Source organism: Typopeltis vanoorti, chromosome 5 (genome assembly GCF_054136105.1).
Source record: "Typopeltis vanoorti isolate ZY-2024b chromosome 5, IOZ_Tvanoo_1.0, whole genome shotgun sequence".
Classification (NCBI taxonomy): Eukaryota; Metazoa; Arthropoda; class Arachnida; order Uropygi; family Thelyphonidae; genus Typopeltis; species Typopeltis vanoorti.
In genome coordinates, this window is record NC_143553.1 from 21,385,970 (window position 1) to 21,402,566 (window position 16,597).

At 34.0% G+C, this 16,597-nt stretch overlaps 1 protein-coding gene across 4 annotated transcripts in view; it reads left to right on the forward strand.

The window, feature by feature from the left end:
- The window catches only part of Dus4 (Dihydrouridine synthase 4), a 308,706-nt gene that overhangs the window by 244,391 nt on the left and 47,718 nt on the right, over positions 1-16,597 (forward strand). For 2 of the 4 annotated variants that reach the window (XM_090392282.1, XM_090392279.1), the window contains exon 6: positions 3,174-3,382. In XM_090392282.1, coding sequence (XP_090248408.1) covers positions 3,174-3,382 — 209 coding nt within the window. The remainder of the gene's footprint in view (positions 1-3,173; positions 3,383-16,597) is intronic. The other 2 variants (XM_090392280.1, XM_090392281.1) reach the window with 2 other exon arrangements.

Below are 16,597 nucleotides of genomic sequence, written 5' to 3' on the forward strand. Positions count from 1 at the left end.
CACACACATCTCATCATACCGTGTCTTAAACACATTGAAACTTCTTGCAGACACCACACTCTCAGGCAAGGCATTCCAATTGCTCACAACTCAGCATGAAAAAAACCTGCCTCTCACTCCCCTACTCACACCCTCTTTATACAGTTTCCAGGGATGACCTCTGTTTCTCCTCTGATCTCCCACTATTCTCTGTAGAACTTCTCCACCATTGATCCTATAACAACCCCTTACCAACTTGTAGGTCTCTATCATATCTCCCCTCTTCCTTCTCTCCACTAGACTCTGCAAATTACATCTTTTCAATCTTTCCTCATACTCGACATTCCAGAGGTCAGAAACTACCTTAGTCAGTCGCCTTTGGACCCTTTCCAACATCTCTTCATCCTTCTGAAAACCACCAAATCTGGGCACAATAGTCCATGTGTGGCCTAATCAAAGTCTTATACAATGGAACAAGTATCTCCCTACTGCTACACGTCAGTGTCCTCTGCATTATTCCCAGAAGTCTTTGTGTTGTCTGCACAATTTTGGCTAGGTGTGTCCCCTAAATTTTAGATCCTTATCCACTATCACCCCCAGATCTCTTATTTCCTCTACTTCCAACAATATATTCTCACCAAGCATAAATTCTGCATCCCATCTTTGTTTTCCAAATTTTAAAACCTTACATTTTGCAACATCCTCATTTCCGTGCCCAATCACTCAATTTATTCAAGTCTTCTTGCAAGGCCACAACATCTTCACTACTCTTTATGGTTTGTCCCAACTTTGCATCATCTGCAAACAACTGAATATCTCCATCCAAATCTTCGCCAATATCATTAATATACAAGTTAAATAGTAATGGCCCTAAAACAGACCCCTGAGGCACTCCACTAGTGACTTTCCTTTTCCTGGATATTGCACCCCCATATACAACTTGTTGATACTTATCAGATAGCCAGTCTCCAATCCAATGCACTAATCTAATATCCAACCCCATCTGCTCTATTTTGACTGCCAACTTATCATGAGGTACTCTATCAAAAGCTTTTGCGAAATCCAAGTATATTACTGTGTATCTTTCTCCTCTGTCCAAGGAAGCAGTCACTTTATTGTAATAAGTAAGTAGATTACTAAAACATGACTTCCCTTTAGCAAATCCATGCTGTCCATCAAAGATTATACCATTGTTGTCAACCCAACTCTGGATCCTAGTTCTCACAAGCTTCTCCAACAACTTAACCACAACACCTGACACACAGATAGGCCTATAGTTTGATGCTTGAGTTCGATTACCTCCTTTATGAAGTGGCACAATCTTGCCCTCCTTCCACTCTTTAGGAACTTGACCAAGTGCAAGACTGGTATTAAAAAAATATGTCAAGGCAGGTGTCAACTCTTTGGCACATTCCTGCAGAAGACGCCGTGATATATTATCAACTCCTAATTTTATTGTAAAAATTTAGGATTAGTTATATTATCTTGCCGAAGTGAATGACTTTACATTTACTGACATTGAAGTAACATCCATTTTCCATATTATGATATATATTTATGATAATCATCCTTGTATAAAATTTTTCTGCAACTAAGATAAAGGCTTAGAATTGTATTACTTAAATTAAGGGGATATTAAATCCCACATAGTTTTAAAACCGAATAAGAAACTCAAAGATTGGAATCAGAGAGTTCCTTGCCGAATATAGTAAACTATAAAGTATCGGCGACACTAGCGTTAACCAATGCAAGTGATCCTAGTACGTAGTACAATACCAGATGACTCGTTGCAAAGGTGGGGGAAGTTCAGATCGCTATTCTTAGGTATTTTCCATAATGTAAAAACACATTTCCTAGGAAATGTATGCTGTTATTACATTATGGAGGGAGGTCACTACCCAGACCGGTTTCAGCCTTTTTTGAGGCCTCATCAGTGAGTAGCTAGACCTAATACCAAAGTGTATAGCGAAAAGAATTTAATACTCTGCGAACGAGTTTTCCAAACAGGTTCAACCATTAAGTTACTTAAGTATAAAGAGCTAATAAGCTTCATTTGAGTTTCTTATTCGGTTTTAAAACTATGTGGGATTTAATATCCCCTTAATTTAAGTAATGTTTTCATTGCCGAAATGAAGCTTATTAGCTCTTTATACTTAAGTAGCTTAGAATTGTATTTCATATTTGATATTAGTAAGCAAATAATGTCGAAAATTATCACTTCTCTTTTCTGCACTTTTTTTATTAGTAGAAAAATGAATAATCTGCAATCATTTCAGGATAAGTAGTGTATCGTTGCTATCCACCCCCCTTGGGTTTTTAATGTCTTACATTGGATTGGTAAGCATGATTTTGTTAATAAGAATAAATAATACACAACAAAAAAAAAATAGGGCTGGTGCTATACTTTTGTTTGGAATGTGAAATATTAGCTTCTTTAAATAAATATAGACTGCTTGCAACATCAATCAGATATGCACACACAAGAGAAACTGAGACATAAAAAACATATCGCTTACATCTTGCATTAGGTGAAGTAACACAAAATCTGCACTTTGAAATGGAGATTTTGTTCTCTACGGTATATAAATGATAGTTATCATTGCTGGCAATTTGCATATTTGTTCACCTTAATTTTTACAAACTGAATGCTGGTTAATTTGCACAGCTGACAAAAGTTCATAAAAGAAGAGTAAATATATTTCTTAATCACTTAAAAAAATAAAATAAATAAAATAAAAATTCTAATTGCAGAAATGAACATTGTGATGATTCATTGATTTATGGCATCGTCGCTAGTGTTGTGAGTGAACATAGTGGTAAATTAGAACTGTGCTAAAGAAAAAAAAGTGTTTTTAATTAGAGTATAGTTTTTTATCGCAAATTCTGCTGCATTTTTTCAGTTTGGATACATGTGTCCTTCAGTGGTAGTGGTGTTGACATTTTTTTTATTGTTTATATTGTGTTTTGCTGTTTGTTTGTTTGTACTACTTCAGCTTCTGAAAATGGTGTCCATAAAGAAGCACATGTCACTGGCATGGGGGGGCTTCTGTACGAAAGTCTGGCTCTGCCTTGGATCTTTCACAGTGTGAACATTATGAAAAATGTTGCATTTTTGTCTTTTAATAATTATCATTTATTTGTATTATATGAGTACATTTTTCATGTACTCAAAAGTTAAAATGTTATGATTTCAGTAGAACAGTTGAACTTTGTAGAGATGCGGAACATGCTGGAATTTCTTGGCTAACAGTCCATGGAAGAACTCCTGCCCAAAGAAAAGAGCCAGTGGATGTTGAAAGTATTAAAATAATTAAGGGAAGTGTGAGTGTGCCTGTAATTGCAAATGGAGATATATTCAGCTTGGAAGATGCAGTTATATTGAAACAAAAAACTGGTGTTAATGGTTAGTTTTTTTGTTTTGTTTTTAATCTTTTGTAAGATGCTTTTAAAAGTTACATGATATCACATTATTTTTGTTCTTTAATTATCTGCAGTGACTAAGTGTTTGGTCACTGCACTGTTTATTGAATAGTGTTCCTTGTTCTGTCTGCTATATTTCTTGATAAGAAAAATACATACATATCTCCCATAAGTATTCAAATATCAATATTTATTGTTCCACAAACAGTTACTGCTTGTTATGATTATGAAAAATCAGATTCTCCTTGCTAAAAAAAAAAAAAAAAAAAAAAAAAAAAAAAAAAAAAAAAAAATACTTAGCAGCCTAAAATCACAATCAGAGCAATTTTCCTTATAAGCCTTGTTTTACATATAACTTGCCTAGCATTCTGCAAAATATTGTTTCAAGGTTAAAAATTAATAATTTATGCCTTATTTGGAATGAATACCTTTCATTCAGAAAAATGAAATACATTTTCCTTGGAATCTGACCACCATCCTGATTTTGAGTCCCTGTAAATAAGAGGGACTCAAAGTTCCATGTTTTATCTCTAAAATAGGATGTCTGGATTATCTAAATCAAGTCTATTTGCAGTACTAATTTACTATAGATTTACAACCTCTCATTGGTGGTATTTACAATAAACATTTCTGTGAAGTTGATTTATTAATGAAGAACATAATACCTCCACTTATAACACTAAAGATATATATGTTGTTTAGATCTTCATCCGTTAAGTTTTAATACATAGAAAAAATAAGGAGCTGTCAGCATGCATTGAATGATTGAAGATTTTTCAGCAAAGATTGTTTGATTCCTTTTCTTATTGTTGCATTTTTGTCCTGTTTTACTCTTGTGTTTTTATTAATATCCATATAAACATTGTGCAATCTAGCCAATGCATTTTTGGCTTCTTAAAGCCAATGTAAAATGGAAGTTTTAACTAATGCAAAAATAAAGAACTATCAATTTGCATTGAAGAATTAAAGGTGTTTCAATTCCTTTTCTTATTGTATGAGTTTTTGCCCTGTTTAGCCCTGTGTTCAAGATCCCAATAAAGGCTGCAGTGCATTTATGATGAAAGATATTATGTAGATAAAAGAGAAATACTTCCTCTCCAAAACTTGTATAGAATAAAATCTAGAGAATGAGAGGTCGATATAGAACACGTTGCTTTTCTACCTTGGAGTATAATGGATTTGTTGTTGCTGAATCCAAAAAAGCTCTTTCAGACACTTTCGGAAAAAATTTTGCTAGAATCTCAGCAACAGCTTCATATCCTCCTAAATTTATAATGTTGAAAGAACTAGAGAAAAATGACTACATTTTTCTACCAATGGACTAGGGCTGTATAAGCAGCCATTCATGAGGAGGAATTAAAAAGAGCTCTTTTACTCTCCCACTCTCTCTCTCTCTCTCTCTTTCATGCCAGTGCTGTAAGGCCTGATGACATCCATTATGAAATGATAAAATATCTTCCATTCTGTTTTCTGTATTTCCTTCTATTAAAATACAATAGAATAATTACAGAGAAAGATTTTCCAAATTCTTGGAATTATTTCTTATTACCTTCCCAAAACTAGGAAGGGAACCAACGCAAGCAAACAGTTATCAACCTATTACTCTGTCCAGCTGTCTGTTATAAGATATTGTAGAAAAGGCTGAAGGCCAGACTTTAGTGTTTAGAAGGCAATGATCTTCTATCCTACAGTGGCTTTCGTAGACATTGTTCAACATTGGGCCATGGTCCATTTAGAAACATGTGTAAGAGATGCATTCCTAAAATGAGTGCATCTGGTTTGAATGTTTTTTGACATGGTAATAGCTGATTACACAGCCTAGAGATGTGGCATATTAAAAGACTTATTATTATTATTATTCCTGACACCTCCAAGGAGTCCGAAGAGTCATCGCGGGAGGATACCTACAACTGTCTCAACCACTACGTTGAACTTCTACTACGAAAATCATCTCCATCAACGCCATCTATCGCCCACTACAACTAGTATTTTTTGTCTGTAAATTGTGTGTGTTCTGAAGGGCCGATTTGTCTGCATGTGGGATGAAAAACCCGAGTTTCCGGGAGAAAAAACCCTGCTATAACCTTGTATAACACTTGTATAACCCAGTCCTTGAAGAGGACGCTTTTCTATTTTTGTTTAAAAAAAGTTGGTCTAGCTGAGTCTTCCAAATCCAAGTGGGAAGCACGTTATCTCAACCATAACCAGAGGTGTTCTCCAAGGCTGTCTTAATTGTGGCACTCTTTGCTACCTGAGTTAATTCAATCATTGAACATCTTCCTCACAGTAGGGAATTCTCTATGTTGATGACTTCACAATTTATTGTTACTCTTGTAACATGTAAATATTGGGGATAATTGAAAAATAGTGTCAACAAGCAACTGATCATATCTCTTCACAGGCTCTCTTAGTAATGGGTTCAGATTTTCTGCAGAAAAAAAAGTGTCTGTATATACTGAAAACACACACTTTACTCAGATCCTGAATTAAGAGCCAAACAAAGTATTATAGCAACAGATGCCAAGTTCTTAGGATTCACCTTTGATAGAAAGCTTACTTATCATGTCTGTCAATTAAAGTGCATTGAATGTCCTATGCACTTACAGTCTTCCCTCTACTGGATGGGTGCATATTGCACCCCATCTGTACCAAGATCAATGACAAAGATCAATCTTTGTTGTGCTCTTATATATACAAAGCTGGATTATGGGTCCCAAGTCTGTGTACAGTTCTGCAAGGCAGAGTAACCTGCGATGATTCGGTCCTATTCCTCAGCATATTAAATAGATAGCTTTTTTTTTTTTTTCACATCACCCATTCAGAGTTTTTCTATTGAAGCAAATGAACCTGCTTTTTCACTTAGACTGAAACAGTTGTCTCTTAATTTGCCCTAAAAATAAAGTCTCTTCCTCCTACTTGACATAATATATTTTCTCTATGTTGGGAGGCTCAGTATTACACACACAATAATACTGACATGGACATTAATGAGCTTAGCAAACTATTGGCACGAATAAATAGTTTTAATGGAATATGTGCACTAGACATATTTAAATAACTTTCACAGCTTACATGTGTAACAAAAATTATATAGAATTTTATTCAAAAACTCCAATATATTTCATCCAGTGTAACGAATCATCAATCATGTGTATTTTAGGTCATGTCTTGTTACAGTTAAGTATATGATATTACACTATTAGAGTTCAAAGGAACAATTGTAGAAAGTTACATAGATAAAAAATAATTTAAAATAATTACTAATTTAAAATTAAAAAAAAAAACTTATGAATAATTAATAGGGATTACTTCCCAAAATTTGCATGTTGGCATGCAATCTGATCGGACAATTTTGTAGCGTTTCATGTTTCAAGGAAAAGAATATCAAATTTAAGCTTGCTGGAGTGAAGAGGTTTTGCTTGGTTTCAAATTTATGCCTATTGTCAATAACGTTTGGATTCCAAAAATGTAATATAGTTTTGATGGTTTTCAGTTCTCTAATCGAGTACTTTGACATGAGCAAGGTACTTAATAGACATCTGATAACAAAAGAGGTAGTATTGTATCCTTTATATGCCTCTGAATCAAAAAATTAGAATAATCAAAGAAAATGTGTTGTGAATGATTTGCAATTCTGATTTATTGCATAGAAAATAATTATTACCAAATATGAATTAGCATCATCTAAATCTAATTACTGTGTAGATTATTTAACCATGTAAACACATAAAAACGTAATATAAATTATAAGAAAACTGTTATTTGAAAACACCCACATAATTAGGGCAACAAAGTGAAACAGCATGATAATTAGTACTTTGTTGCATCCCCCCCCCCTAGCTTTTATGACCATTTGTAAATGGTTGGGCATATTATTTACTAGTGGTTCACAGGCTTTTATATGAGAACACCCATATGCTGACTAGAAACAAGTCCATTTTTGTCTCTTGGGGCAACTTCTTGAAGATGTTTCTTAATAATTTCCCAAAATTCTCAATGGGGTTTAAATCTGGTGAGTTTGCCTGCCAAGGAATTGCATTCATTTGCCTTTCTTTGAGCCATCCAGTAGTGGTCTTAGAAGTGTGACAAGAAGCTGAATCTTGCTGAAAAAGGAACTCACCATCACATAAATCTTCCAATGCTGGTAACATAAAGTTCTCAAGGATTTCTTAGTATACTTTGGTATGCTCATTCGTACACAGCCCACCTGGATCCTCTGCGGTCATACGAGCCCATACCATGCCATGACAGATGTTTCAAATTTTGCCAAACATTTCATGCATTCTTTGTCAAATGCTTCTTGCTTAAGATGCCAAAAACATATCCCTTGATGACCATGGGATATGCAAAATATACTTTCATCACTAAAAAGTACCTTTTTCCAGTGCTCTTGCTCCACCACAGTCTTACACCATCGCACTCTAGCTGCCTTTTGCTTGGAAGTCATAAGTGGCTTTGTCTTAGGCACACATTTATTGTACAATGAAACCTGTGGAGAATTCATGCCTAAACAAACACATGTAACCACAGTAATAAGTTTTAATAAGTAAATATTTCATCCTAAGTATCATAGGACATCGTCAGTACAGTTAGGGCAATTCCATTGATTACAATGGAATCCCAATATACATGTAGTAGCATGTTATAGAATTAAATTAAAATATATCTGGAGGAAAAAAAATTACATTAAAATAAGATAACATATATAAAAATTATTTTACCCAATTTTGTATGACAATTTCCCATACTTTAGAGATAGAAAGAACGTCATTATGGTTTAGATTTGGTCTGTGAAGCAGGACTTCAGCACTTTCTTTATATAAATGTTCATGTTTATATAAAGATCTGTGTAGAAGTTTGGTCTTTTTACAATGGATCCTATGGTTTGGGTTTTCAACTCCGTGTTGTGCGAGGCCAGATTTCTGCGGTTTGATAAGACGGATATGGTCTTGATGTTCCAAAATGCGTTTATGAACAGATCTACCTGTCTGTCCATAGTAACACAATATACAGGAGCATGGAACCTCGTACATGCCAGGTAGCATCAGAGGTGAGAGTTTGTCTTTAGGAGAAAGTAACAAGTTATAGATCTGGTTGATTGGTTTGTAGGTAGTAGCAAATTTGTATTCATAATTTTTGAAAGACGTTCGGAGATGTCTTTGACATAAGGTATGGGAATCATATGGGCTTGTTCTTGTTTAGGTTGATGTGTGGGGAAGTGACTGATGATTTTTTGAGTTGTTTTAGGATTGTATCCATTTAGTATGGCTGTATTTTTGATTATTTTCAATTCTTGATTTAGAGATTCTTCAGAGGAGCAGAATCTGTGTGCTCTGGTTACTAATGATTTAATGATGCCAAATTTTTGAGATAGATGATGAGCAGAAGAATTGTGAATGTAGTGACCTGAAAATGTCGGCTTGTGATGGACAGAAGTGGAGGTGAAACTATCTTGTTTTCTTTGGATGTGTAAATCCAGAAAGGAGGATACCCTGTGGAGATTCTTTTTCTAGCGTGAATTTGATGTGAGGATGAAGAAGATTTATTTTATCTAGAAACAGGTGTAATTCTTGTTCGGAATGACCCCAGACAGCAAAGATGTCATCAACATATCGTAGCCAAATTTTTGGTTTAGGTTTAAATGTAAAAATTTTTTCTTCAAGGTATTCTAGAAATACCTTGAAGAAAATACCTTATCACCAAATTTAGCCAAGTTTGGTGATAAGAGAGACCCTATTGCTGTTCCTTCCTCCTGCTTGTAAATTTCTCTTTCCAAGTGAAGTATCTAGACATAATAGCAAATTTGAATAATTCAACAATATCGGATGGAAATTTTTGTGTTAACAAGTATATTGTTTCCTTATGGGGAATATTAGTGACGAGGGAGACAATGTCGAAGCTAATTAGCATGTCAGTTTCCAACGGTTGAATGTCTTATTTTTGCATAAAACTGTGTGGAATTTTTAATTGATGAGGCTGAGTGGCCTATGTGATGGAGAAGGTTAGATAAAAATCTTGATTATAAGTCGGGCTGCTAATAGAATCCACGACAGATCTGAGTGGAACGTTATTCTTGTGAAGTTTAGGTAAACTGTATATTCTAGGAGGCCTAGCATGGTATGTCCTGAGTTTTTTTATTGTTTCTTCATCTAAGGAAGTGGTTTCATCAACTAACTTGTTCAGTTTCTTGAGTTGTCTTTTTGTAGGATCATAATCAAGTTTGGATATTCAAGTCAGAAGGTTTGGCAACATAGATTATTTTGGCTATTTCAAAACAAAGTCTGTTGGCTTCATTACTGGAAAGATGGCCGATATTTCTTTCAATATTGTGTATAAAATCTAAATGTGGAATGCATTTAGGTGAAATGGCAAACTTATGACCCTCTTGCTAGAACATTTAATTCATCTTCTGTTAGTGGATGGCTAGATAAGTTGACAACCCATTTTTCGGTCGGTAATTTCCAACCGAAAAAATATCAATCCGGCTAAGACATGTTTCGACACGTCTTAACATGATTTTGTATGCAGTTGCATGTTCTACACTGTTGTATAGTAAGAATATTTTATCCCCAAATATCCCCTAATTGTTTTGAGCAGCATATTAGTGAAAGCAACATCCCATGAAAAAATTCACAGTGGCAAAAAAAGTGGCAATAAATTCCACTGTTGACACTTTTTTTTGCCATTGTAAATTTTTTCAGTAACAACAGATGGGAAATATAATGTGTCAATTTATTATAGAATACGATGCTTGTGAAAAAGCATGTGATGCAAAAATTAGTACTTTTTGTGGTTTTGATTAAAAAAAAACACACGTACAACAGCATCAAATTTAAAAAGGCACTTCCAGCATTTTCATCTTCACGTGTTAGAAACTATGAATGAGAAGGACAGAAATAAAAACATTCCCTCTATTTCAGGGCTAAAGAAAGATCAGAAATCTACTAGAGACCAAACACAACTACCAAGATTCTTTACATCTGAAAGTTATTGTGACAATAATGCCAGAAAAGTTTAAAAACCACATCATTGAAATGGCAGTGAAGAATAGTGTAACTCTATTCTTTTCACAACCAGCCTTTTTAGGCTTAAAGGAGAAATGGCTAGAAAACTTGGAGTCATAGTCAAAGGTACCATAAATTCAGGAGTCGGTGTCGAAAGTTTTATGTACTGACTCCACAGCCTTGCCTAGAATAATTAGTAAACAAATTCTTCTGTAATTCTTGCATTCGGATTTATTCCTGTTTTTACAGATGGTGACTATGAGAGCTGTATTCCAATAATCTGGAATTGGAGCTTCTGACCATCATAATCAAATTCCTGATATGTACTGTCAGGAAGTGTATAGGATAATTATACTACTACATGAAAAAGTTACACCATTACAAACTTTCGATCAGCAATTTTCCTCCACATTAATTTGTTATGTGTCAAGATTTCAATAATATCAGATCCTATATTTCTGTCTTTTAATATGCTTTTTAATATATTAATCCATCTACATCTTGGTCTTCTTCTAGGTCTTTTCCCAGGCAAACTGGCAAAGAACACTTGTTTTGCTAATCTTTACTTTCTCATTCTGTTTAAGTGACCATACCACCTGAGATTAGCTCTATTAACACATTCCTGAATGCTAACAATGGCAAGTTCTTTCCTGATATCCTCATTTTTAATATGATGCAGCCATTGATGCCATCTGTTCACTCCAATAATCTTTCCCAGAACTCTCATATCAGAGGTCTCTAGTCTTTCATCAAGTGTTTTATTTCTAACCCAGCTCTCAGAGCCATACTTTAAAACTGGTTTGAACATTGTCTTGTATACAGCTAATTTAGTGTTTTAACTAATTTCTTTCTTAGTCCATATTAATTTATTCAGCTGACTTCCTACCATACCAGCTTTACGAATTCTGTTGTCTATTTCTATATTTAATTTATCATCTTCACTAGAAATTGTGCCTAAATAGCTGAAATATTTTACTTGTTCTGTAGGTTCACCATTCAGGATAGAGTTAATGTTTTCAATCCTCCTGCCTATTTTCATTGCCTTTGTCTTTTTAATGCTGATTTTCATACCAAATGAACAACAGTTATTCAGTTTAGTCAGGGAATCTTGCTGGCTTGTGCTTGATTTATGCAGAAGAATAGCATTATTTGCACAAAGTAAAGAGCTAAGATTAACATTACCAGTTTTGATATCAAATTTAATACCACTTTCCTTCATAATATGATCCATATAGATAATGAATAATAGTGGAGTAAATATGCACCCTTGTCACACACCTGATTTTACTTCAAACCATCTTAACTGCTGACTTACAGCTTAAATGGAGACTATGTATTACTTGATATAATTTCATATCATATAACCGCACTGTTTTGAAGAGTGTTCCTCTTGACACCTTGTCATGTATCTTTTCCAGATCAATAAAACTTATGTACAAATCCTTGTCATATTCCCAAGATTTGTCTTAAAGTGAAAATCTGATATCCTTACAACCTTTGTTTTACTGAAGAACAAGCTGAATCCAGCTTGTTCTTCACTTCCCTTCCACAATTTATCATAGCCATTTTTCAAGTATACTTGCATGAATCTTACCAGGAATATTCAGTAGGGAATTACCTCTATAATTCTCATATTCAGTTTATTTTCCTTTTTATGGATGGGTACTATGAGAGCTCTGCTCCAATCATTTGGAATTGGAACCTCTGACCATTCCTTCTCAATTATGCAATGCAGTCACTGTAAAAACTTTTATACCTCCATATTTGAGCATTTCTGCTGAATTTCATCTACTCAAGCTGCCTTTCCATATTTCAGGTCTTCGATGACTTTTTCTACTTCAGGTATGGACATGTATTCCTGACTGCATTCTTGTTGGGTGTTTTCTACCATCATGTTGACACTGCTTGTTTCATTTAGCAGTCTTTCAAAGTAATCATTCTAGACATCTGGAATATCTTTATCTTCAGTTTTCAGATCACCTTTATCATCTCTAATTCCTTTTACAGCACTCTTTCTTCAATTTCTAAGCTTTTTCAATAGCCTCCAGAATATGATGCCTTCTTCCTGGTATTTATTTTCTATGTTATTACCAAAGTCTTCTCATTACTTTTGTTTAGATAGTTTTACACAGTGCTTCGCTTTCCTAAAGAACTTTCAATGTTTTTTCTTTTCCTTCACTGCCTCTTTAACTTATTGAGTCCACCATGGAGTTCTGATGTTTCTATTCTTAGTCAACCTCACCACGTGCCTCATCGATGTTTTCTTCAGGATTTCTGATTGAATCTCCACGGTTTGGTTCTTATTTCCAAACTCTTTCATTTTTTTCTTCAATGATGTGTGTGTATTTGAGTCTACAGTTCACCTCTGAAAGCTACTCAACCTTGATTCATTTTAATACTTTCTTACACACTCGTCTTTTCAATATGAAATTTTATTTTATCCTGCTCAAAACTAAATAGTGATCACTTCCTATTTCAAATACTCTGTATACTCTTATATCCTGAACCAGTGGGAAAGCATCGCTATCCGCTATAACATAGTCAACAAGACTTTCCTTATTGTATCTTCTTTCCATGTGAATTTGTGCACATTTTTATGTTGGAACATGGTGTTAGTAATAACTAATCTATATTCTGAACAGAAATCCACCAGTCATCATTTACCATTGTTATTGCACCTATGTCCAAATTTACCCAAAACATTTCTATATGTCTGGTAATCATTTCCTACTCTACTGTTTAGATTTTCAACAAGAACCAACTTTTGCTTTTTCATTGAGCCAGCTGCCTTCTCTGATGCCTCAAAAAAATTCCTCCATTTCTTGCTTGGTAGAATCCTCTGTGGGACCATAAGCATAAAAACATCTCATTATCCAGTTTCCCCTTGTGATATTTGCCCACATCACTCTAATTGATATTGCCTATTATTTAAGAAGATTATCCTCATATGTAGTGTTGAATACTATGGCTGCTCCCTCTTTTCCTTGGATGTTATTGTCAGAATATAACATTTTGTATTTGTCACTTAGAAAGATATAACCTGTTTTTGTCTTCTTTGTTTGAGTCATGCCTGTTATTTCGATCTGGAGTGTGACATTCCAACCAGCATGAAATTCTGTCATGTTGTACCATCATTTTATATTGTGGTTTAAGCAATAAAAATACAATTTGGTCTGCTAAATCCCAAATTGCCAGCCCATCCTCTTTCATTCAGTATCTAGGTAGATACCTAACAGGATGCAACATGAGAAGGTGAGAATTGGACATTAGGGCAGAAGCCGCAGTCATTTCTCCACATTTCTTAAATGGCTACATGGAGGTCTTCCCAGTTTTACAGCTTTGAACCCAAAACCCACCACTTTCTAGTCAGGTGCACTAAATTATGCAGTGAAGCCACAGTTTTATACGAGGGTGGTCTGAAATGGTCTCAGCCTAGACCAGTGGTGGCGAACCTTTTTATGTCCGCATGCCAAAATTTTACAAATCGAGTTGCTGACGTGCCGGTGCATGCCAAAATTTTACAAATCGAGTTGCTGACGTGCCGGTGCATGCCAAAAATTTACAAATCAAGTTGCTGACGTGTCCGGCACGTCAGCAACTAATTAATACAACACCAATTAATTAACATTAATTAATACAAAATTAATTGTAGTAATTTATTGAGACAAGTTTAAAAATTAATATAGAATTTCATAATAATGAACACATAATTTGACATACACATTGTCCTATACAAATCAATATTAACCTATTATCAATTTATTAATTTATCAATATCAATATATCAATTTATTAATGAGATTTTTGCTGTTGTACATTAGATGCCAAATGCTTTATATCAGGTTCATATTTTGTCACTTTTAGTAATACACACGTGGAACTAGATTCATCAGTCATTCTATTTCTTAAATTGTCTTTTATAAAATTCATTTCAAAAAAATAATGACTCACAAGCATATGTAGAGGAGAAAATTAATAATATAGCCATCGCTAGTTTTTTTTAAACAACAAAAGGTTTCAGGAATGGCATTCCAAGTTCTCAATATTTCCTCTTCTGCATTCTTTTTTTTTGCTCCCAATAATCGATCATTTTCCATTATTTCCAAGTCATTTCTCAAATCGACAAACTTTTGTTTCCACATAGAACTAGATTGAAAATCGATTAGCTGCATTTCTATATCTTCCAAATTCAGCCACTCGAAAATCTCCAAATTGAGTTTATCTGTTGATGTTGTGTCCGGATGCAAAATAAATTTTGATGTCTCTGCAACTTACCTGAACTGCATAAATCTTGAAGAAAACTCTTTTGTCAATTTAACTTGGTCTTTTTTTTCATTGGATTCAAGATCTGCAAAGACTTTTATTTGGAAAATATCAGAAGGTATTGGAAATGACGTCATGATTAAAAATTGGTAATTTAGCTTCAAATGCTTTGATTAAATCAAACATGACAATAATTGTCTTGTTAACACCTTGCAGTTTAACATTTAATTCATTTAAATGTAAACACAAATCAGTAAAAAAACATTCATTTCGAAAGCCATTCGACATTCGTTAATTAATCGATTGTATTTTTCAATAATTTTCTCATTATTTTCTATAAATTTTCGTTTATTTAAAGCACGTGCCGATATAAAATTGACCCATTTTGTTACAATGCTCATAATATCTTCCAGCGGCTTGAAACTAGCCTTTGCGCATAAAACCTGCTGATGTATAATACAATGAAAACTCAGAACTGAATGTCCAATATATTTGGTAAATTAATTGACGAACCCATTTTCTTCTGCAGTCATACTGCGAGCACCATCAGTAGTTACTGATACAATTTTGGAGGGATCTATGTCTCTTTCAGCAAGTGCATTTACAACTGCATTGCAAATATCTATTCCTTTTGTTGTTGTTGCTAATGATGTTAAACTTATCAAATTCTTCTTGGATGTTATTCCCAACACAATAATGAATAAAAATTGCTAAACAATCTGATCCAGTTATGTCAGTACTCTCATCAAGACAAAGAGAAATTAAACCAGAAGATTTTATATCTGTTTTTTGCTGATGAGTTATATTTTTAGCCATTTCTATGATTCTATCTTTCACCATGTTTCTAGCCAAAGGCATATCTTTTATTCTTTGAATAATTTTTTCCTTATTTTCAAAATCTTCAAAGAGAACTGGTGCGCATTTTAGCCATGCTTCTTTTATATATTCCCCATCACTAAAAGGTTTCCCGTGTTTAGCAATTACATTTGAGGCAAAAAAACTAGCAGCAGTTATATTTGAATGACTGCCGATAAATTTCATTAAGGTTGTTGACTGGATATTCCTATTTTTAATTGCCTGAGCAATAAATTCTTTCTGTTCGTCCTTGCTTTTCTCAAGGAGCGATTTAAGATTTGTCTCATAATGCCGTTTTACTGACGACGCTCTGCACACAACTGTCCCGGAACATAAAACGCATATTGCTTTATTGTCTTTATTAATCATGCCATACTCTTCAGTCCACCAGCTTTGGAACTCTCTGCTGCTTGACTGTGATAATTTTCGTTTTTTATTTTTGCCAGCCATGTTCGGTGGAACTGTAATTTAAATAATTCACAACTTAAATCAAATGCATTTTTTATAGTTTCAAAAAGATCAACATTTTATTATATGCCTAAATTAAATTAAATTAAATTTGATAATTTAATTTATTATAAAGAAAAATTAAATTATCTTTATAATTCCCATTTATAGTAGCAAAAACAAAACAGTGCACATATGCAACAATAATGCACTTGACGCTGCTTATTTCTGCCTACTGGCGGATGTGCGGTGCAAAATACATAATGAACGCACATACGATTAGAAAAGGGAAAAGTCAGGGAATCCTAAGGATCAGTCGTTCTCAATTCTTTTTCTATAGACTGTATTTTTATTTATCTGTATTAGAGGGCTCAGTCCCAACAAACTTACTCGTAAATACCGTTCCGATTTTTTTAAAGTTCATATGTTAAACTAACATAAGTATTAATATTATATAAATTAAGTGAATATTAAATCCAACATTATTTCAAAGCCGGCTACAGTAACTATAGAATTTTCGTGGAAAATTTGACCAGTGAACTTACTGGAATACACTCGCTGCCATACTACCAGTTACTCTAGCGGCTAAGACAACTCGTAGTATGGTGGCAAGTGTATTCCCGTAAGAT